General features: G+C 43.9%; 1 protein-coding gene across 1 annotated transcript in view; it reads right to left on the bottom strand.

Moving 5' to 3' along the window:
- Positions 1 to 17,195, bottom strand: part of Kif2c (kinesin family member 2C) — a 35,478-nt gene extending 18,283 nt beyond the window's left edge. The window contains exons 1-5 of the mRNA XM_042677536.1: positions 17,053 to 17,195; positions 15,984 to 16,078; positions 5,246 to 5,347; positions 5,035 to 5,083; positions 1,740 to 1,862 (exon numbers count right to left, since the gene is read on the bottom strand). Coding sequence (XP_042533470.1) covers positions 1,740 to 1,862; positions 5,035 to 5,083; positions 5,246 to 5,347; positions 15,984 to 16,078; positions 17,053 to 17,122 — 439 coding nt within the window. The 5' untranslated portion in view covers positions 17,123 to 17,195. The remainder of the gene's footprint in view (positions 1 to 1,739; positions 1,863 to 5,034; positions 5,084 to 5,245; positions 5,348 to 15,983; positions 16,079 to 17,052) is intronic.
- Positions 17,196 to 23,375: the final 6,180 nt, after the last annotated feature.

The following is a 23,375-nucleotide window of genomic DNA, read 5'->3' as shown; positions in this document are numbered from 1 at the left end:
GTCTCCAGTTTAGCATTATATTGGTTATTTTGGATATGAAGTCTTGTGAACTGTTCTGTCTAGATTGGTCTCAAACTGCAATCCTCTAGGTCTCAAATACCTGAGTAGTTAGTATTACAAGTATAAGCCACAAGTTGGCTCAAAAATTCTAAAGGATGTTTGAATAACTTAGAATGGGCGTTGTTATAAAGGGAAAAGGTCTTTGGAGACTTGACTCTGTAGACTTGACCAAAGCATGGGTTCTCAGGCCAGGGTAGCCCTTTCTACTCATGTGAAAGTTCCAAACTTGTCCAAAGCCTCAGAAACTCAGATGGTTTCTGAAAGAAGAAGAAGAAAAAAAGCCAGGAATGACAGAGAATCTGGGCAACAACTAACCACTTTGAATCAACAAAGGGATGCAACTCTAGTGCCTCATTATCTCCCATACAGCATACAGGGTCATCACTCTTTCATTTACCTTCATCATATTAGAGTTGACTTTGGTAATATAAAGTATAATGACTTATATTTTACAAGTACCTGAGTCTACTTTAGCTATTAGAACATTTAAAACTTTTAAATTCCACTTGCAAAAATTTTTTAAAAAGGGGAAAAGGTAATTAGGTGTTGGTAGCTCATATCTATAATCCTAGCTACTCAGGAGGCTGAGATCTGAGGATCCCGGTTCAAAGCCAGGCTGGGCAGGAAAGTCTGTAAGACTCTTAATTCGAATTAATCACCAAGAAGCTAGAAGTGGAGCTATGGCTCAAGTGATAGAGTACTAGCCTTGAGCACAAAAGCTCAGAAACAGCTGGGTGCTGGTGGCTCACGCCAGTAATCCTAGCTACTCAGGAGGCTGAAATCTGAGGATCACGTTTTAAAGCCAGCCTGGGCAGGAAATGCTATGAAACTCTCCAATAAACTACCAGAAAACCAGAAGTGGCGCTGTGGCTCAAGTGGTAGAGCGCTAGCCTTGAGCTGAAGAGCTGAGGGACAGCACCCAGGCTCTGAGTTCAACCCCCAAGATCAGCACCCCTACTAAAAAAAGGGAGAAAGCTAACTTATGCTATTAGAGATCAGGATAATAGTTTGTAAGTGGGAGGCCCTGAGTTCTTTCACTGCTAAAAGTGAGAAAAAAGAAGTTAAGATTATAGTTAGCCAAAGAAGGTAGGAATGTGAGCATTTCTGAGGGAAATGTTTGGAGTGCTGCTAGTGCTCTGTCCATGTGTTAGGAATACTCTATCCATGAGTGTATTCAGTTAGCAAAAACTCATTGAACTATGAACACAATGATATGTGTATTCTTCTGTATATGTTTCAATTGAGTTTTTGCTTTGTTTTGTTTTTGGGTCCAGTTGTGGGGCCTGAACTCTGGGCCTGGGCGCTGTCCCTCAGCTCTTCAGCTCAAGGCTAGCGCTCTACCACTTGAGCCTCAGCGCCACTTCCGGCTTTTTTCTTTTTGCTTATGTGGTGCTGAGGAATCGAACCCAGGGCCTCAGGCATGCAAGGCAAGTGCTCTACCACTGAGCCACCTTCCCAGTCCCTCAATTGAGTTTTTTAAAGTATAACTGTAGAAGAGTAACTGTTTTTAAAAGTACAACACTGTTTCCAGTTCTGGAAACAATGTTGACAGGGTAGCCGGAGAACAGTACTAGCACTAGGGTAGTGGAGGAATCCTACGATATTCTAGCACAGACACAGATAATGTGTGAGGAACCCTCACCAATGTCTCAAAAAGGGACAGTACATTCACTACTCACTGGAAACTGAAAACTGCTTGCGGGTGTTTGTAGACACAGGTACCTCCACTTCCATTTCATTCTCCTGAGTGGTGATACGAAGCTCTGAGATAGTAGACATTCGAGTGGAGCGTCTTCGAAGACCTGAATATTTGAGAACAGCAACCAATCAGTGCTGAAAAATCAGGATGGCAGGATGAAGACAAGGCCAACCTCTAACATCCTGTACAAGGTAGCAGAGGATGAAGTACTGGCATCCCTCAAATATTTGTGTATGTCCTGAAAATTCAGGACCTCAGGGCTGGGAAGGTGGCTCAGTGGTAGAGTGCTTGCTTTGCATACATGGGTTTGATTCCTCAGTACCATATAAGCAGAAAAAGCCAGAAGTGGTGCTGGCTCAAAAAGTAGAATGCTAGCCGTGAGCTGAAGAGCTGAGGGACAGTGCCTAGGCCCAGAATTCAGACCCCACAACAGACAGACAGACAGACACACAGACACAGACACACACATACACACAGACACACAGACACACACACACACACACACACACACACACACAAAATTTAGGACCTCCTTAAGGCAAAGATACCGTCCATAAGAAACCTAGTTTGGCATATTTATAAGATTATGTCTTTGTTGCCTTGTATGTCCCTCTCCCATGGTATAACCCCTGCTTTCACTATATATGATATTGGTATATGTGGAGGGGAAGGAAAAAACAAATTGTTAAAACAGGGACATAGGAGGACCTATTGCAACAATGAGATGTATAAGTCGTTATGTCGAAAAATGAACTTTACAACTTCGGAGGGGGGGACAGGAGGGGGGAGAGGATATGAAGGGATGGGAAGGAGAATCAAAGCAGGAGGCTACAATGCTTGATAAGAAATGTGCTCATTATCTTACCCATGTAATTGTAACCCCTCTGTACAGTATTTTCACAATAAAAAATATATATATAAATAAATAAATAAACAAGAAACCTAGTTTGGGGGCTGGGAAGGTAGCTCAGTGGTAGAGCACTTGCCTTGCATGCCTGAGGCCCTGGGTTAGATTCCTCAGCACCACATAAACAAAAAGAAAAAAGCTGGAAGTGGCGCTGTGGCTCAAGTGGTAGAGGGCTAGCCTTGAGCTGAATTGCTGAGGAACAGCCCCCAGGCCGAGTTCAGGCCCCACAACCGGACCAAAACAAAACAAGAAAAAAAAAAAAAAAAAGAAGCAGCTCGAGACAACACCCAGGCCCTGAGTTCACAAGCTCCAGGACTGGCAAAAAAAAATCTCATGGGGACTTTTCTGCCTGGGCTGGCTTTGAACCATGATCTTCCTGAGTAGCTAGGTTTGTAGGCATGAGCCACAGGTGCCTTGCTAACAATAAAAAACTTTAAGGGCTGGGAAGCTGGGAAGATGGCTCAGAGGTAGAGTGCTTGCCTTGCATGCCTGAGGCCCTGGGTTCGATTCCTCAGCACCACATAAGCAAAAAGAAAAAAGCCGGAGGTGGCGCTGTGGCTCAAGTGGTAGAGCGCTAGCCTTGAGCTGAAGAGCTGAGGGACAGCGCCCAGGCCCAGAGTTCAGGCCCCACGACCGGACCCCCCCAAAAAAAAAAAAACTTCTTTAAAAAAATAAAATAGGTTGGGCTGGGACGGTAGCTCAGTGGTAGAGCGCTTGTCTTGCATGCATGAGGCCCTGGGTTCGATTCCTCAGCACCACATAAGCAAAAAGAAAAAAGCCGGAAGTGGCCCTGTGGCTCAAGTGGTAGAGCGCTAGCCTTGAGCTGAAGAGCTGAGGGACAGTGCCCAGGCCCAGACTTCAGGCCCCACGATCGGGAACCCCCCCCCTCAAAAAAACAAATAAATAAAATAAAATAGGAAGCTAAGCAAGAGTTGGACATCCTGAGTTCAAGCCCTAGTATCACATACACACATGAAAAAGCTTAAGAGAAACGGTTGAGTTTTACAGGTGCCCTTATCAATTTCTAGGAATATAAATACTTCCTAGAAGTAGGTGCCTTGCCACCTATATTTGAAGTCATAAATGTGGAAACAAAACTTGGTTTTATATAAGCAAGTACAAGTACCAATTTGTACCAAGTATCTATCATTCATTTTAACCATCCCGACTCACCAGTGGTTTGATGATGTGAAAGTGATGAACATTCATTAGATACTGAATTTTGATCTTTTCCCAGGCTACCTATATGCTGTACAATACTCTTTTAAGACACTGGGCAGGAACAGCAGGCTGCAGCTCTCACTGAGCCATGAGATCACAAAGATAGGCAACTCATACCCTAAAGTGTACTATGTTGCTTAGCTATGATGTTCCTGAGGCTAGGTATTTTAAGTGCAGTTTTGACTTTATAGTTATTTTCAACTTAATGCACATGTCAGGAGATAACCCATTGTTAAATTGAGAAGTGTCTATAATCCATTTATTTCACAAGAACAACTATGGTAGTTTTCTTATTTCACAAATAATTTGTCATCTTGCAGGGTTTTTTTCTTTGTTGTATTTTTATTTATTTTTATGCCAGAATTGGGGCTTGAACTCAGAGCCTGGATATTCACTGTCCCTTAACTTTTTCGCTCAAGGCTAGAACTCTACCACTTGAACCACATGTCTATTTCTAACTTTTTTCGGTGGGTAATTGGAGATAAGTCTCTTGGACTTTCCTACACAGGCTGGTTTGTACCTTGATCCTCAGATCTCAGCCTCCTGAGTAGCTGGGATTAAGATAAACTAGAGTGCTAGTTTTGTGTGGAAAAAACTAAAGAATAATGCTCAGAGATGGGTGCCGGTGGCTCCTGCCTGTAATACTAGCTACTCAGAAAGCTGAGATCTGAAGATCAAGGTTCAAAGCCAGCCTGGGCAGGAAAGTCAGTGAGACTTATTTCCAATTAATCACCAGCAAACCCGAAGGGGCGCTTTGGCTCAAAGTAGTAAAGTGCTAGCCTTGAGTGAAAAAGCTCAGGGACAGCTCCCAGGCTCTGAGTTCAAGTCCCATGACTGACAAAAAAAAAAAAAACAATGCTCAGGCCGAGTTCAAGCCCTAGTACTAGCACATGCACACATATACAGACAAAAAGATTCTTGGGAGTTGCCCATGAGGCTCACATGGTAGGCATTTCTTTGCAAGTTCAAGTACTACATTCAAACACCAATATTCCACCTGCCATACTTGGCACACAAAGACAGAGTTCATATACAAGCCACATGCTGAAATTGGAGCAACAAATCTGCTTCAATTTCCACAACTCTGAGCCCTAGTATCATCTCATCTAGCACAAATGCAATAACAATTACAGTAAAAACTTTTTACCTTCTTTTGGGGCAGGAATTTTGGAGTTGACTGATTTGCGCTTTTGTTTCTGAAAAACAAAACAAACCACCAATATATATATTGGCTCTTATTAATTCAATAGAGCCGAGTGCTGTGCCGAAGCTCTAGGCAGATTCCAGAAATCAAATCAGCAAAGAACCAGTAAATGCAGTTCTAGATCATTAGCTACAGCCAGATGACTAGTACCTACCTGGATGGTTACATTTTCCTGCAGTGGCAAATTGTCCTTCTGGTGTAAGGGAAGATGTTGTAAGAGATCTGGGTTTATTGCAGCCACATCATCAAAATCAATCTATAAGGAGCAAGTAAGAGTTTCAGTAAACAACTCAGTGTTCAATCTAAATATACCTCTGAATTCAAGGCTACCTTTCCATTCAAATATTACCTTAAATTCTAATAAGTATAAAACAAATAATCCTTTTTTTTTTAGGGGGGGTGGGTCATGGGGCTTGAACTCTGAGCCTAAGGTGAGCACTCTACTACTTGAGCCACAGTGCCACTTCCAATTTTCTGGTGGTTTTTTTGGAGATAAGAGTCATAGGGACTTTCCTGCCTGGGCTGGCTCTGAACCTCGGTCCTCAGATCTCAGCCTCTTGAGTAGCTAGTATTACAGGGTGTGAGCCACCAGCACCCACCAAAACAAATAATCTTTAATAACGATTTACCATCTAGATGGCTATGAGATTCTGATATCCAAGCCAAAGGTAGTCTGTCAGTGATGAGAGGGAAGTAAAGAGGAAGGAAGACAGGCAGGCAAACAGTCAGGTATTCCTCGATAGATCTAGGCCACTCGACTCTACCAATCGCTAGGTGGTGAGAATCTGGTGGGACACAGGATCACTTATTGCTGGCTGACACAAAGGAGGAAACAAGTTCTAAGTGACTGGAGATTGTCAAAACAGAAGGCCCTTCAGGATCTTACGGGCAGGAACAAGTTTCAGAAAGCTGCTACCTAAGTCTATCTACATTTTCTACTGGATCCAGAAATTTCTTCCCCAGTCACAGCTTCCTACTCACACCTGCACCGAGGTCACAATTCTTGGTTTACATCATCAGTCTTGCAATCCTTCAGGAACAACTCAAACTTCACCAGCATAACTTTATAGCAGGTTCAAACACACTAAGCTGTGCTAGAGATGTAGCTCAGTGGTAAAGTGCTTGCCTAGCATGTTTGAGGCCCTGGGTTTGTTTCTTCACAGAGAAAGAAAGCCAGCAAATGAGTCCCATTTTGTTATATTTTGAAATGTGTCAGAGCTAAAGCATTTACTCTAGGATATAAAAATTTATATTTACACCAGGAGCTGGTGGCTCACACCTGTAATCCTAGCTACTCAGCAAGCTGAGATCTGAAGATTGTGGTTCAAAGCCAGCCTGGGCAGGAAAGTCTCCATGAGACATCTCCAATAAACCACCAGAAAACCAAAGTGGCACTGTGACTCAAGTGGTAGAGCGCTTGCCTTGAGCTAAAGAGCTCAGGGACAGTGTTCAGGCCTAGAATTCAAGCCCCATGACTGACCAAAACAATAAAAAATAAATTTTAAAAATCTATTATTTACTTAGTTTTACAGGCAAGTTTATTAACTTGCCTATTCAAACATTAGGCACAAATAAGATAGTAGCATGCAAAGATAAGTTAATCAAAGATAGATTAAGGTACATATCACCTTAGCCATCAGTGAGTTCAAACTGTAACAGGAAAGAGAAGTCTAGGAAATGGCACTGTGGCTCAAGTGGTAGAGCGCTCGCCTTGATCTGAAGAGCTGAGGGACAGCGCCCAGGCCCAGAGTTCAAGCCCCATGACTGACAAAAAAAAAAAAAAAGATAAGTCTACAAAGGAGTAGATAGGATAAGGCATGAAACACTGCTGCAAAGCTGTCAGGTGCTTTAGTAATCACATTTCTGTTCTTATTTTGGGGGGGACTAGTCCTGGGGCTTGAACTTAGGGCCTCGGCACTGTCACTGAGCTTTTTTTGCTCAAGGCTAGCACTCTACCACTTGAGCCACATCACCACTTCTGGCTTTTTCTGTTTATGTGGTGCTGAGGAATCGAACCCAGAGATTCATGAATGCTAGGCAAGCACTCTACCTCTAAGCCACATTCCCAACCCTTTTTTTTTTGTTTGTTTTTGTTCGGTCATAGGGCTTGAACTCTGGGCCTTGAGCGCTGTCCCTCAGAAATTCAGCTCAAGGTGAGCGCTCTACCTCTTGAGCTACAGTGCCACTTCCGGTTTTCTAGTGGTTTATTAGAGATAGGAGTCTCACGGTCTTTCCTGCCTGGGCTGGCTTTGAACTGCGATCCTCAGATCTCAGCCTCCTGAGTAGCTAGGATTACAGGCGTGAGCCACCGGTGCCCAGCTTCTTCACATTTCTTATATAGCTGTAGACCCTTAGTCCACATGTTTCCCCATTTCTAGTCCTCAAAGTACAGAGAGCATAAACAACATGGAACACTAGGTGAGACTGACTCACTAATCCATGTTATACTGAACATCCTGGGGGAAAAGAACAAGAGTATGAAGGAGAAAGACGACCAGATAAGGCTACAAGGGTATGCTAGCTTTGAGCAAAAGAAGCTCAAGGACAGTGCCCAGGCCCTGAGTTCAAGCCCACAATTGACCAAAAAAAAAAAAAAAAGACAGAAAGAAATGTACTTATCTGACTCATGAAATGGTAACCCCTCTGTACAATACCTTTATAATAATACTAATAATAATAAAAAAAAGGCTCTGAAGATGGGGATACAACTAAAAGCAGAATGTGGGTGAGGCTTTGGGATAGCTCTCCAGCACAGGGGGAAAAAGTTTAGCCCTTATTCCAATGCGAATATTTGAGCTGAGACCTCCCCACTCCAAAAAATATATGTGTGTGTAATTGTTTTGTTTGTTGTTGTTTTGGGACAAAATCTTACTATGTAACCTGGGGAGACATTTGTGATCCTCGTGCTTCAATTTCCAGAGTACTGGGATTAAGATATACATTTCAGCTGGGCTCTAGTGGCTCATGCCTGCAATCCTAGCTATTCAGGGGGCTGAGATCTGAGGATTGCTGTTCAAAACCAGCCCAGGCAGGAAAGTCCTTGAGACTTTTATCTCTGATTAACCACCAGAAAACCAGAAGTGGTGCTCTATAGCTCAAAGTAGTAGAGTGCTAGCCTTGAGCAAAAGAACTCAGGAAAGTGCCCAAGCCCTGAGTCCAAGCTCATGACCGACCAAAAAAAAAAAGACATAATTTCTTAGTTGAGTGCAGGTAACTCATGTCTATAATCCTACCTACTCATGAGTCTGAGATCTGAGGATTGCAGTTTGAAGCCAGGCAATGATGAGTATTTTCATTCTATGCAAATCTTTGACTCTTATCTTCAATTAACTAGCAAAAAACTGGAATTGAAGGCAGGTTAGAGCACCAGCTATTAGTGGAAAAACTGACAAAGGGCATGAGACCCTGAGTTCAAGTATCAGCAGGAAAAGGGGGGGGAGGGCGGCGGATATTTCTTGATAGTCATGGTGGCTCACACTGGTAACTCCATCAACTTAGGAGGTAGAGATCAGAGGACAGAAAGTCTGCAGTTTGAAGCCAACCTGAGCAAAAAGCTAGTAGACCCACACCCAACCAGTATACTGGGAATGGTAGTACATACTTGTTATCACATATAGAAATCATAAGTAGGAAGACTATAACGCAGATTGGCTGGGGCAAAAATGAAAGACCCTGCTTGAAAAAATAAAGCAAAAAGAGAGCTCTACCACTGGAGATCACCTGACTAACAAATACAAGGTCCTGAGTTAAACAGATTAGCCACCATATAAGCTGGGCTCTGGTGGCTCATGCCTGTAATCCTAGTTCAAAGCCAGCCCAGGCAGTAAAGTCCATGAGACTTTTTTGTTGTTGTTCATCTTGGGGTTTAAACTCAGGTCCTGAGCACATCAGGGTAAACTATCTACTAGTGCGGACATTTGGGCCCGTCTGTATCCCGGCACTTTCTGTCTGACAGTCTACAACGCGCATGCAAATGTGTTTTGTCTCAATGTTTGTGTGTATGTATTCTGGAATTCTTGGAATGGTTCTCCTCTCAGATTCATCCTGATGCGAGAGCCTGGAAGAGACTGGCTAACACCCCCTTAATATCTGTTTCTCTCTAGTTCCTTCTTTTTTACTTACACTTTAAACTGACCCCCCTTTCTACCCTTCACTGCCACCTTCTCCACCCTCTCTGGATCCAGAAGTAGAGGGGGTGTTGGGGGTGAGAAACCTGGAGGATCTAACAATAACTTAGAATGGCCGGCAGGGAAACTTGCAGCTGATGAAACTGCCACTGACCACCTGCAAGTGACACCTGAAAGATCTTAGCCTTGGGCCTTGGCCCAGGTGGTCTGAGCATGGGGGAGAACCTGTCAGTCTGAAGGGACGGCCACTAGGGACTTCTTTCCCTTGCCCCAAGATGACTGGGAATTCTCTACCTTAAAAGGCCCCTGGGTCAACATTTACAGGAATCTAAAAAAAAAATCCTCCGGAGGTGAGTAGAGGGGGTTCGAGTCCCCTGATAAGTGGATTTGAATCCCACTTGTGAATGGAGGTGAGATGTCGCCCCATTCACTGAGACCTGATTTTGTCTTTGTGGCCACTTGTTTGTCTTGTTTACTTCGGTGTGTTTTCTATGTTTTCTGAGGTAGGGATAAACTGGGGGCCCATTAGCCCCCAACTTAGCCTTTGGTTGTTGTCTTGTCTAGTTCTGTTTTAGAATTGGTACCAGTTCTAAATGTACGTACAACTGATTTTGATTTTGGCCTACTTCAAGATCTGTGTGTGTTTTGTATGTGTTTGTGAACATGTTCAAGATAAGAATTGTCAACATGCTGTAACAATTGGGTGAATTTAAGTTTAAAATTCAAAAGGTTATGAGGTTTGGACATTACCAAAAATTTTAAAGAATTTTCACATTGTTTTAAATGATTTTTTTTTTTTTTTTGGGTCCAGTCGTGGGGCCTGAACTCTGGGCCTGGGCGCTGTCCCTCAGCTCTTCAGCTCAAGGCTAGCGCTCTACCACTTGAGCCACAGCGCCACTTCCGGCTTTTTTACATTTTGCTTATGTGGTGCTGAGGAATCGAACCCAGGGCCTCAGGCATGCAAGGCAAGCGCTCTACCACTAAGCCACCTTCCCAGCCCTTTAAATGATTTTTTAAGGATTTTTTTTTTTTTTTTTTGCGTCCGGTCGTGGGGCCTGAACTCTGAGCCTGGGTGCTGTCCCTCAGCTCTTCAGCTCAATGCTAGCGCTCTACCACTTGACCCACAGTGCCACTTTCGGCTTTTTTTCTTTTTGCTTATGTGGTGCTGAGGAATCTAACCCAGGGCCTTAGGCATGCAAGGCAAGTGCTCTACCACTGAGCCACCTTCCCAGGCCCATTTTTAAGGATTCTTTAACTTAAAAAATTAAAAAATCTGGTATTTTAAAATACATAAGACTGTTTACACTGTAATCAAGTTATCTGGATTAACAAAAATGCATTGGCTGTTTAAAATTTAGTTCCCTTGGCTAAAATTTGGGGATAAATATTAGAAGTTTAAATATAAAAGTTTGTTTAATGCTGTCAAAGACATTACCTGTTCTGCCTGTCTAAAACTGTGTATTTTCATTCAAAAACCAAGAGATAAGAAAAGGAAAAAACTTAAAAGTCAACAAAAGACCTATCTTTAGGGGTAAGGGATAAACAGACAAAAATGCAGTTCAGCTGGCATACATGGTGGGACGGGCCATGGGAGGAGTCCACGCATGGTAAAAGGGGGCAAGCTGGCACAAACGCAGTTCATCTAACCCTAAAGAGTTGGATTGGGTGCGTGCCAATTCTATAGGAGGGGCCAAGTGGCCCATCTTTGTTCTGTCCTTTTTCTCTACAGATAAATACTAGAAACATGATGGTAAAAATCAGTGATGTGACGATCTGATTAGTATTGCTAAAACTGCCCCTTGGACTTAAAAAGAGGGTTAAAAAATATATTTGTAGGGACTGGGAAGGTGGCTCAGTGGTAGAGCGCTTGCCTTGCATGCATGAGGCCCTGGGTTCAGTTCCTCAGCACCACATAAGCAGAAAAAAAAAGCCGGAAGTGGTGCTATGGCTCAAGTGGTAGCGTGCTAGACTTGAGCTGAAGAGCTGAGGGACAGCGTCCAGGCCCCAGTTCAGGCCCCACGACTGGACCCAAAAATAAAAATATATATATATATATGTATATTTGTATAATGTGACTTACTTTCAATGATGTTCTACAATTAAGATATGTTTTTAAAAGTCATAAAGGTGTTAAGTCTAGCTTCTTGGTACAGTGATGGTGATTGTAATTCTTACACTGCTGTAACCAGGGAAAAAGGTCTGTGCATTTGTCAAAAGTTAAAATATTGTTCTTAATGACATCTAACCCTGGTAACCTCTTTGTAAAATAGACTAAGGTTATAGGTTCCTGGCTAGGTAGGATCAACACCCCTGAGTCAGCTTGAAGAAGTTACAGAAGATAAATCTTTGCCCATCATCCCCTTTTTAGAACAAGGACCAGAGTCATTAAAAAAAAAAAAAGTGACAAAATAGACAGGAAAATAGTAGTACAGGCCTGAGCCCTCTATATCTGCCTAGAAAATCAGTCTTATTAAAAGAACTATCTAGTTAAAAAATTGTCATCTTGGTAAATTGTCCTGGGCTACCGTCTAAATAATCTTAAAAACTAGTGGGGCCACAGCCTGCCAAACCTATGTATTACTTGTATCCTTAACCAGTCTGTGTAGAAATTTATAGCTCAGCACGAGGTGTGACAGTCCCTTGGAGCACTGAGAGACCCTGCTGCTGCTGCTGCTACAGCCTGACAGTCACCTGGAGAAAATCTACATCTTTACCCTGACCACCTCCACCATGGAAAAAGTAGACTAAACTCCTGCCTGATTCCATCTTTTGGATGGCTTTGTTTTGTCCATGTTACCATATATCTACTCTAATTTTATTATGGCTACTCCTCTTACCGGGGAGACTACCAAACATTGTATTGCTCATTCCCTACACTGCTTTGCCACTATAGGACTTCCTAAATATATTAAAACTGATAATGGTCCAGGATATGTCTGACAAGCTTTTCAAATTTTTTGTAAATCTTACCAGATTGTTCACTCTACAGGTATTCCCTATAATCCTCAAGGACAAGAAATTGTTAAGCAAGCCAACGGGCTGTTAAAACACCAAATTTTTAAATTAAAAGGGGGGAATTATACCCCTTCTCTCCTGTTAAGATTCTTCTCATGCTTTATTTGTACTAAATTTTTTAAGTTTAGATTGTAATGGCCTTTCCACAGCACAGCGGTTTTGGGAAAAAAAGAGAGCAAAGAGCTTTTGCCCAAGTTAAGTGGAAGGATCCTTTAACAGGTGATTGGCACAGGCCCAATCTGGTTTTAACATGGGGTCGAGGACATGTTTGTGTTTTTTTTTTTTGTCAGTCATGGGGCTTGAACTCTGGGCCTGAGTGCTGTCCCTCAGCTCTTCAGCTCAAGGCGAGCGCTCTACCACTTGAGCTACAGCGCCACTTCCGGTTTTCTGGTGGTTTATTGGAGATAGGAGTCTCCCGGTCTTTCCTGCCCGGGCTGGCTTTGAACCGCGATCCTCAGGTCTCAGCCTCCTGAGTAGCTAGGATTACAGGCGTGAGCCACCAGCGCCCGGCTGTTTGTGTTTTTTTGCAGGAAGAAAATAAATCCTGGTGGTTGCCTGAGAATTGAGTTAGGATTGTGGAGGCTCATTCAGATGACACAAACCCTGACACATTGGGCTTACGTGCCGGATCCCCCGACTGTGCACCCTACAACTTGGGAGGGAGTTAAAGTACTCATTCACGTCAATAGATCAACATACAGTACAACTCCCCATCCCTTCATCTAGCATACCAAGATGGGAGATATCTCAGCTTCAGGCATTGGAACTCCTTTAAGCTTTACCACCAGCTCTAAAGGCTCCATTCCAGTCTGTATTATAATGCTATCCATGACTCATAAAATTTGGATCCCGGACAAAAATCAAATGTACAATATGCAGATGACATACTTGCCAACTGGGCACCCAGTTTATGCAAATTCTACTCCATCCTATATGATACCCCATTACATTAATTCTTCACAAATAGTAGAATCTACAGGAGAGCCTCATCCAATAAGGTACAGGCATGTACAGCCATTTGTTACCAATATTTCTGGAACTAACTCAATTAATGGACTGGTCTGGAGCTAATCTTACTAATAAGTACAATCTTGGACTGTGGTGGATGAATGGGCATCCTCAACATCATGTTTGGATGCTGGTGGCTGCACTCAACAACATAACCTGCCCCAATTCATCCTTTAAAAAAAAAAATTATTAGTTGTATATCACCACCCTATGTCATTATGTATGGACCATTTAATATTTCTGTAGGAGCTAATTATTTTTTTTAATGCTACCTGCTCTAATTATTCTTTTACTAATTGCTTGCATAGCAACATAACTAAATCCATACTTATTGTTAGACAACCACCTTTTGTTATGCTTCCTGTAAATATTTCTAAAACTTGGTATAAAGATTCTGGCATTCAGGTGCTAAAACAATTAAAAGAACTAATGCGCCCTCATCGATTTGTTGGCTTGTAGCTGATGTTTTGGCCTTTATTTCGTTAGCTGTCTCCGCAGCTGCAGCTGCTGTGGCACTAACACAAAAAGTACAAACTGCCCATTATCTTAATTAGCTTGCTCATAATACAATCTACACTTTCAAGGCCAGGTTGATGACAAGGTAAAACAAAAACTAGAAGCACTGTGTCAGTATTATCTTTATGAAAACAAGTCCGTGCTCTGCAAACTTTACAGCGAATGCGCTGTCATGCCAGGCTTGATTTTTTTTTGTGACCCCCTCATATATATAATGAATCAAATTACTCATGGGAAAAACTTGTAGCATATCTCAATGATATTTGGCACCATAAAAACCTATCATTAGATCTTTTTCAACTGCACAGACAAATAGCCAGATTAAAATAAGCCCTGTCTCTGGACTCTAAAGTGGCAAAAACTGCTAAAAAACTGTTTAAACAATTTCAGTGCTATATCCCTTCCCTGACTTATGTTAAAGGATTGCTAATGTCATTGCTTGGCCTGGGAATGTTTTTGCTGATGGTTTTTCTGTCTTTCTTGTATTATACATGTACTGCAAAACTCTCTTATGAGTTTAGCCAGCCAGCTACATATAAATAAATTCCCCCCAAGAGGAACTGCAGCCAGAGACAGGTAAGAGGGGGTGCCAGTCTGACCAAACTAAGACAGGGCCTTCAGCTTCGCTCTAAAAAAGGTCCCAATGATGGGTAAGACAGACAAGACTACCCACCCAACCTAAGACAGGAGGGTTCGCTTCTTTAAACAAAGATGGGGGAGATGTTGGGAACAGACAGTAAAGTTTAAAGGTCATCTTGACCCCGGTGCTCATTTAAAGACACATACAAGAAACTGGCTTACTTAAAAAACACCAGGTTAGGGCTGGGAAGGTGGCTCAGTGGTAGAGCGCTTGCCTTGCATGCATGAGGTCCTGGGTTCGATTCCTCAGCACCACATAAGCAAAAAGAAAAAAGCCGGAAGTGGCGATGTGGCTCAAGTGGTAGAGTGCTAGCCTTGGGCTGAAGAGCTGAGGGACAGCGCCCAGGCTCAGAGTTCAGGCCCACGAACGGACCTCCCCGCCCCCCCCCCCCCCAAAAAAACCAAGTACCCGAGATTGCTTTGCTATGTCTGCAGAGTTTGTTTTCCTTTTTACCAGTTGACCTTGTCTTGTTTTTACTGCACTCTGTTTTTACTAAAATTCTCTTGTTTTTCTGGACTATTGTAACCTTATGTTACCTCTTGACTTCTAATAGTATATATTAGGGAAAGTTAAAAATAAACAGGGCTGCAGTCTTGAGCTGCAGACCTCTCAACCCTATCCTTTGTCTTATGTCTTTTTCCTCATCCTTGCCCCCTAAATCAGGATTCCCTTTAGGCTCCGGCAGTGACTCAAGTCGTAGAGTGCTCTGCTTGAGCTGAAGAGCTAAGGCCCACGACCTACCAAAAAAAATAAAAGAAAGAAAAGAAAAACTATGCTGGGCTGGGAATGTGGCTTAGTGGTAGAGTACTTGCGTAGCATAAATGAAAACCCTGGGTTCGATTCCTCAGTACCACATAAACAGAAAAAGCCAGGCCAGGCACTGGTGGCTCATGGCTGTAATCCTAGCTACTCAGGAGGCTGAGATCTGAGGATCACGGTTCAAAGCCAGCCCAGGTAGGAAACTCTGTGAGACTCTTATCTCCAATAAACCACTAGAAAACCAGAAGTGGCACTGTGGCTCAAGCGGTAGAGCGCTCGCCTTGAGCTGAAAAGCACAGGGACAGTGCCCAAGCCTAGAGTTCAAGCTCCATGACCAAAAAAAAAAAGCCAGAAGTGGTGCTGTGGCTCAAGTGGTAGAGTTCTAGCCTTGAGCAAAAAAGCTCAGGAGCAAAAAAAAAAAAAAAAAAAAACTCAAGGACAATGCTCAGATACTATGTTCAAGTCCCAGGATTGGTAAAAAAAAAAAAAAAAAGAATAAAATTTTTAAAATACATGCTTTTGGAAATATAGCAGAGGAGGTGAATGTATACTGTGTACATGAAGGGAAATATCACAGTGAAACTTCCTTATTACAAATATATGTTATCTCAAAAATTACAAAAAAAAGAACCAAATATATTCTTGTCTCCTCACTTTGGTTGCTGATTTTGTTATTCAAACTGTGATTACTGCTCCTGTCCACTTAGAACCTGCGTTGGTGAGTGGGCAAGGCTTTAGCATCTTTTGCTTTCTAAAAACACCAGAAGCTAAGTTCAGAATAGGTGTACATGATGTTACATGTGTAGAAGCATTTTCATAGAACCTACCTCTTTGCCTTTTGTGGCACCTCCTTCTGTCCATTCCACTGAAACAGAAGCAGCCTCCAAATTCACAGTGCTTATGTTGGCACTGTGAATTAAGCCTATGTAGGAAAAAACAAAACAAAACAGGGTTTTATCTAGCTATCAGTTTCCCTTTGGGTTCCCACAGAGATTCTCCATGTGGAGCTTACCTCGGAGGGACAGTTAATTATTTTTTTTCCTTTCTTTTTTTTTTTTTAATGAAACAAAAACAGAGAGTCTAACAGACACAATAGACCAGTGGGTCTTCACCCTTTTAGAGTATTTTACAATGAGGTGGGTTGGAAAACGTTCTTAAAACCCAGCTACATGAGGTAAGGACTTCTCCCTACTGAAGAGTCTTGCCAGACGTCGGTGGATCATGTCTGTAATCCTAGCTACTGAGGAGACTGAGATTTGAGGATTGCAGTTCAAAGCCAACTTGAGCAGTAAAGTCCATGAGAGTTTTTTAATTTTTTTTATCGTGAGAATTACCGCACAGAGGAGTTACAATTACATGGACAAGATAACCAGTACGTTTCTTATCAGGCATTGTTGCCTCCTCTTTGTTTCCCCTTCCCATCCCTTCCCATACTCACCCTCCCCCCACCCCCATGAGAGTTTTTAATCTACATTTAACCACCACAAAGCCGGTAGTGGAGCAGGGGCTCCCGTGGTAAAGCACTAGCCTTGAACAATAAAGCTAAGGAATAGAGAGTAAGGGCCTAGGAGGCCGAGGGTCCCCAGACGCACAGTGGTGTGGGAGAATTTGGGAAATCAGTCAATCTACACGCCCCAATTTCACCGAGAAAGCCTTCCCTGTCGGAGGACAGGAAAGGGACCCCCGCCCCCAATCGGAGCAGTTCTGCCACAGAGTAGGGGAAGACGGACTGTCAGTGCAGACACCCGGACGGTGTGTTTACACGCGCGCGGCCCGCGCGGGCGGGGGAATCCCCAAGCCTAGCCCCCGGCCGTGCCGTTCAGGGGCGGGGCAGCAAGCTCCCAAGTCCTAGGGCCCACGCGTCCCCCACCCCCGGCCTCGGGACCCGCCCCTCACCATTACTGCGTTGGATCTTGATGGCGAGACCAGGGAACAGGCGGGCCTGAAGCGCAGAGTCCATGGACATCCGGAAGCCTGCCAGGAAAAAAAACTCTTACCAGGGCGAAAAAACACACGACTCTGACAACCAAGCCGTCTCAGCGCCGCGTAAACCGCCGCAGTTTAAATCCCGCGCGCCAGCGTCCCTGGCAACGTCATCACGCTAGCGTGGGCCTCACTTCCGTCAGTCAGCAGCGCCCTGCGGAGCCTTGTGGGTGATGTAGTCTCTGGCCCAGCTCCTGGCACCGCCCCCCTATTTGGCCACACGCCTGAGCACCCAATCAGCTTGTACCGGTTCTTGTTTTTTGTTTTTTGTTTTTTTTTTTTTTGTCGTTCTTGGGGCTTGAACTCAGGGCTCGGTCACTGTCCCTGAGCTCTTTCTCTCCAGGATAGCTGTCTACCACTTTGAGCCACAGTGCCACTTCCAGTTTTCTTATGGTTAATTGTATCTTTCCTGGCTTTGAACCGCGATCCTCAGATCTTAGCCTCCTGAGTAGCTAGGATTACAGGTGCGTGGCCTGTTCTTGTTCCATTTTTCTTTTCGTTGGTCGTGGGGCTTGAACTATGGGCCTGAGTGCTGTCCTTGCGCTCTTCAGCTCAAGGCGAGCGCTCTACCGCTTGAGCCACAGGGCCAGTTTTCCAGTGGTTTGTTGGAGATAAGAGTCTCACGGAGCCGGGCGCTGGTGGCTCACGCCTGTAATCCTAGCTACTCAGGAGGCTGAGATCTGAGGATCGCGGTTCAAAGCCAGCCCGGGCAGGAGAGACTGTGAGACTCCTATCTCCAATAAACCACCAGAAAACTGTAAGTGGCGCTGTAGCTCAAGTGGTAGAGCGCTCGCCTTGAGCTAAAGAGCTGAAGGACAGCGCCCAGGCCCAGAGTTCAAACCCCATGACCGACAAAAAAAAAAAGGTTCTCATGGAGTTTCCTGCTCAGGCTGGCTTTGAACCGCGATGCTCAGATCTCAGCCTCCAGGCGTGAGCCCCGGCGCCTGGCTGTTCTTGTTCTTTATACCCAGTCCAGCTTCAGTGATTAGATTCCTGAAACTTGAAAATGTGTGTGTGTGTGGTGTGTGTGTGTGTGTGTGTGTGTGTGTGTGTGTGTGTGTGTGTGTGTACTGGTCCTGACGTTTGAATTCAGGACCTGGGCTCTGTGGGTTAGCTTTTTGCTCAAGGCTGGCACTCTACCACTTATGCCACAACTCCATTTCTTTTTGCTGGTTGGTTGTATATAAACGTCTCATGGACTTTGCTGCCCAGACTGCCTCCGAATCGTGATTCTCAGTTCTCAGCCTGAAAAAGTAGCTAAGATCACAGCCGTGAGCCACCAGCATCTAGCTTGGAAATCTAGTAACTTAGCCAAATGAGTTTTTATTTGAAACTGGGTCTTGCTGTGCTGCCCAGGCTGGTCTCTAATTTCTGAGCTGAAGAGATCCTCTGACTTCTACCTCCTAGAATCACAGGCATGGGCCACTGCACCCAGCTCAATGACATTCCTTAAACTAGCAATGCACAGTGGAATACAGCTGTGATTCCAGCCCACAAGAAGCAGAGGCAAGAAGATTATGAATTTGAATCCAGCCTCAGCTACAAGGTGAGTTGAAGAACAGTCTAGGTTACCTAGAAAGACCCTGTCTTTGAAAAAGAAAAATCCTTCAACTAAATTTGTTGTAATTTTTGTAGTTATTTATTTAGAGACAGTCTCCATATGGACATGTAGTCCATACAAAAAATTATCCTGGGGCTGGGAATGTGGCTTAGTGGTAGAGTACTTGCCTACCATGTATGAGGCCCTGGGTTTTATTTCTCTATACTACATAAAAAATAATAAAATTATTTTTTTAAAAAGGTTATGCTGTGAGCCTTGAGCTGAATTGCTCAGGGACAGCTCCCAGGCCTAGAGCTCAAGCCCCAGGACTGACAAAAAAAAAAAAGAGAGAGAGAGAGAGATCTTTCATGCGATTGTTTCTAACATATTTGTAAGAGTCTATCTTTGTTGCTTTGTATGTCCCTCCCCCATGGTATAACCCCTGCTTTCACTATATATGATGTTGGTATATATGGAAGGGAAGGGAAAAAACAAATTGTTAAAACAGGGATACAGGAGGACCCATTGCAACAATGAGATGTACAAGTCATTATGTCAAAAAAAACGGACTTTACAACTTTGGTGGGGGGGACTGGGGGGGTATATGAAGGGATGGGACGGGGAAACAAAGGAGGAGGCTACAAAGCTTGATAAGAAATGTACTCATATGGGCTGGGAAGGTGGCTCAGTGGTAGAGCGCTTGCCTTGCATGCCTGAGGCCCTGGGTTCCATTCCTCAGCAACACATAAGCAAAAAAAAAAAAAGCTGAAAGTGGCGCTGTGGCTCAAGTGGTAGAGTACTAGCTTTGAGCTGAAGAGCTGAGGGACAGCGCCCAGGCCCAGAGTTCAGGCCCCATGACTGGACCCAAAAAAAACCCAAAAACCAAAAAACAAAGAAATGTACTCATTATCTTGCCCATGTAATTGTAACCCCTCTCTGTACAGTATTTTCACAATAAAAAAAATTAAAAATTAAAAAAAGGTTATGCTGACCTAGCCCTGTGTGATGACAATTAAATGTAGCTACAGAATGGAAGTCAAGAAGCTTTTTTTTTTTTTCTTTTTTCTTTTCAATTTTTTGGTGCCAGTACTGGGGCCTGGAAGCTGTTCTTTAGCTATTTTGCTCAAGGTTGGTACTCTACCTCTTGAGGCACAGCTTTGCTTCTGGTTTTTTGGTGATTTATTGGAGGTAAGTAGCTAGGATTACAGGCATGAGTCACAGAGGTGGTATTATGGAATACTTTATTGGAGAGCAGAAGGCCTCCTAAATATTAGTACCTTAGCAGTGGCAACAAAACGAACCACAGGCATGCCAAGTAATACTGGGCTCATAGGCAAGGTTTGGCTCAGTTTCCTGATTTCCTGCTGGTTCAGTTCTCACAGGGCCAAGAGAGGTTCTGTCTTGGCCAGAAGATGGAGGAAAAAGAAGATGGAGGAGGTGAATCAGTGGGATGATGGAACAAGGAGCACTTCCATAAATGATCATCATTGGAGTGGGGAGATTCCCACCTTAAATGTATGCCACCGTCCCCCTATCTTCCCATCCCTTTCAGGATATTATTTCTACTCATGGAGCTTCATTCTCTCCCTCTGTGCTGGCTTCCTTTCCATCAGCCTTTAAACATGTTAACCACGTTATTTCCTTATTTATGGTGAACACAAGGCCTCTGGCTAAGTAAGCATTCCTTTATGAAATTTCTGGCTCCCTAGAGCTGGTCTTTCACTTTCAAGACAATTGTTATTGTTGTTGTTGTTGGTGGTGGTGGTGGTGGTGGTGGTGGTGTGTGTGTGGTTTTGTCCTCCTTTTCTATCTTCATGCTGGGGAAGGAACTCACAGCCTCAGGCATGCCAGGTAAGTGCATTACCACTGAACCATATTTCCATAGCTAACTGACCTTTTTTTTTTTTTTTTTTTTGGTCAGTCATGGGGCTTGAACTCTGGGCCTGGGCGCTGTCCCTCAGCTCTTCAGCTAAAGGCGAGCACTCTACCACTTGAGCTACAGCGCCACTTCTGGTTTTCTCGTGGTTTATTGGAGATAGGAGTCTCACGGTCTCTCCTGCCCGGGCTGGCTTTGAACCGCGATCCTCAGATCTCAGCCTCCTGAGTAGCTAGGATTACAGGCGTGAGCCACCAGCGCCCGGCCTAACTGACCTTTTTAAGAATTCCTGCCACATGGGCTGGGAATGTGGCTTAGTGGTAGAGTGCTTGCTTAGCATGCATGAAGCTCTCGGTTTGATTTCTCGGTACTACACACAGAGAAAAAGCTGAAAGTAGCACTGTGGCTCAAGTGGTAGTGTGGTAGCCTTGAGCAAAAGAAACTCAGAGACAGTACCTAGGTCCTGCGTTCAAGCCCCATGACTGGCAAAAGAAAAAAGAAAAAAAAAACCTCTTCTATAGTTGACCAGCATGCTCCACCTCCACTTCCTCCCGTGTTACCACCCCCAGGCTGACCTTCCTTATCCTCACAGAAACAGCCTGGCAGAGGCCACCAGTGACTTCCCTGTAGTGAATTCATGGACTCTGTGGCCCTCACCTCATTTGAACTCTCATTTACAATCTTGATCACTCCTTTAATGTCTGCTGCCCACATGCCTGGTTTTCCTCCTGCCTTCCTAATTGCCTTCACATGCTCCACATATAATTGCTTTTGAAACAAGGCCTCATCGTGTATGTACCTCAGGCTGGCCTGAGGGGAAAAAAAAATTTTTTTTTTTGGTTGGTCAGGTGGCTTGAACTCTGGGCTTGAGCACTGTCCCTGAGCTCTTTAGCTCAAGGCAAGGGCTCTACCACCTTGAGCCACAAGGCCACTTCTAGTTTTCTGGTGGGTTTATTGGAGATAAGAGTCTCACAGACATTCCTGCCCAAGCTGGCTTTGAATCACTTTCCTCAGAGCTCATCCTCCTGAGTAGCTAGGATTACAGGAGTGAGCTACTGGCACCTAGGTTGGCCTGAGGAATTTACTATGCAGATAGACTCAAACTCTACCAGATTCTACTCAGACTTTGACCTCTGACTCCCTTTGTGTCACTGCTTTGTAGGGACCTAACCTCAATTGTGTTTTTCCTCACTTTATATACTTTCCTAGGGCAATCCAGACCCCCTCAAAATAAAGCATATTCTGAAATTAGGACTTTAACACATGAAATTTTTGGGAGGAAAGATAGGAAAACTTTACCCCTATGACCAGATGTTGCTACTTTGAAATACCCAATCTGAAAAGAACAAAAAAACAAACAAACAAAACCTTACAACGAATCTGATAGTATTTTCCTTTAGAGCTTTTCAATTGCTCCCCATTGCTTCCAAAGTAAATTTGAGTTGGGGTAAATGTTAAGTGACTTTATGTCTATACTGCCTTACATTTTTGGGATCCTTTAATGTTCACCCAATGTTCTTTTTTTTTGGGGGGGGGGGGAGGAGGTCCTGTTGTGGGGCCTGAACTCTGGGCCTGGGCGCTGTCCCTCAGCTCTTCAGCTCAAGGCTAGCACTCTACCACTTGAGCCACAGTGCCACTTCCAGCTTTTTTCTTTTTGTTTATGTGGTGCTGAGGAATCGAACCCAGGGCCTCATGCATGCAAGGCAAGCGCTCTACCACTGAGCCACCTTCCCAGCCCCAACACCCAATGTTCTGTATCATACATTTCTCAGAAGGAGTGCTGAACAAATCTTTGTTAAATAAATGTACCTAGACAATTTTCAATATATATTTATATATATACTTTTTTGTCATTTGTGGGTCTTGACCTCGAATCCTGGGCACTGTCCCTAAGCTCTTTTGCTCAAGCTTACATTTGAGCCACAGCTCCACTGGCGGCTTTTGAGTGGTTTATTGGAGATAAGCTTCTCTTGGACTTTCCTGCTCAGGCTGGCTTTGAACCGTGACCCTCAGATCTCAGCCTCCCGAGTAGTTAGGATTTCAGGTGTGAGCCTCTGGCTCTTGGATTCAAATTTTTTATTATTTATTGATACTAACGACGAAACCAAGAGTGAATGTTGTGCATGCTAAGCATGTGCTCTACCACTTAATTACATCCGAGTCTTTTTTTTTTTAAATTCAGGAGAATATTTTTCTGCAGTCTTTTTTTTTTTTTTTTTTTGTAGGTCGTGGTGCTTGAACTCTGGGCCTGGGCGCTGTCCCTCAGCTCGTCAGCTCAAGGCTAGCACTCTACCCTTAGAGCCACAGCACCACTTCCGGTTTTCTGAGTGGTTTTTTGGAGATTAGAGTCTCTCGGAGTTACCTTCGGGGGTGGGCTTTGAACCTCCGATCCTCAGATCTCAGTCTCCTGAGTGGCTAGGATTACAGGGGTGAGCCACCTACACCGGGCTTTCTGCAGTCTTAATTCTCCCTTCCATGTTGGACCAGGTATATTTCTGTAACTCCAGCTTCCTTTTCGCCCTCTAGTGGTGGCTCAACGCCTCGCGGGGGAAACAAATCGAACTATTTAAGGAATTTCCGGAAACGGGTGTGTGTGGCTACGTATGATAATTTACATACCCACAATGCATTGCACTCAGGAGTTTGCTTAAATTAAAACATGATTATTTTTCTTTTTAGATTTTTTTCCCTTAAAATAAGAAAAAGTCACAGAATTATGTGACATAAGAGCAAAGGTCACCATCTATCTTGGGTAAATAATGACCGTTGGTGATGAAGGCGTTGCAGTTACCCGAGTACTGGGTGATCAGACACAATCGC

Source organism: Dipodomys spectabilis, unplaced genomic scaffold, assembly GCF_019054845.1.
Source record: "Dipodomys spectabilis isolate Male_0828 unplaced genomic scaffold, ASM1905484v1 ptg000002l, whole genome shotgun sequence".
Taxonomy (NCBI): Eukaryota; Metazoa; Chordata; class Mammalia; order Rodentia; family Heteromyidae; genus Dipodomys; species Dipodomys spectabilis.
Note: the sequence above shows the minus strand (reverse complement) of the source record. Positions and strands in the feature narration are given on the sequence as shown.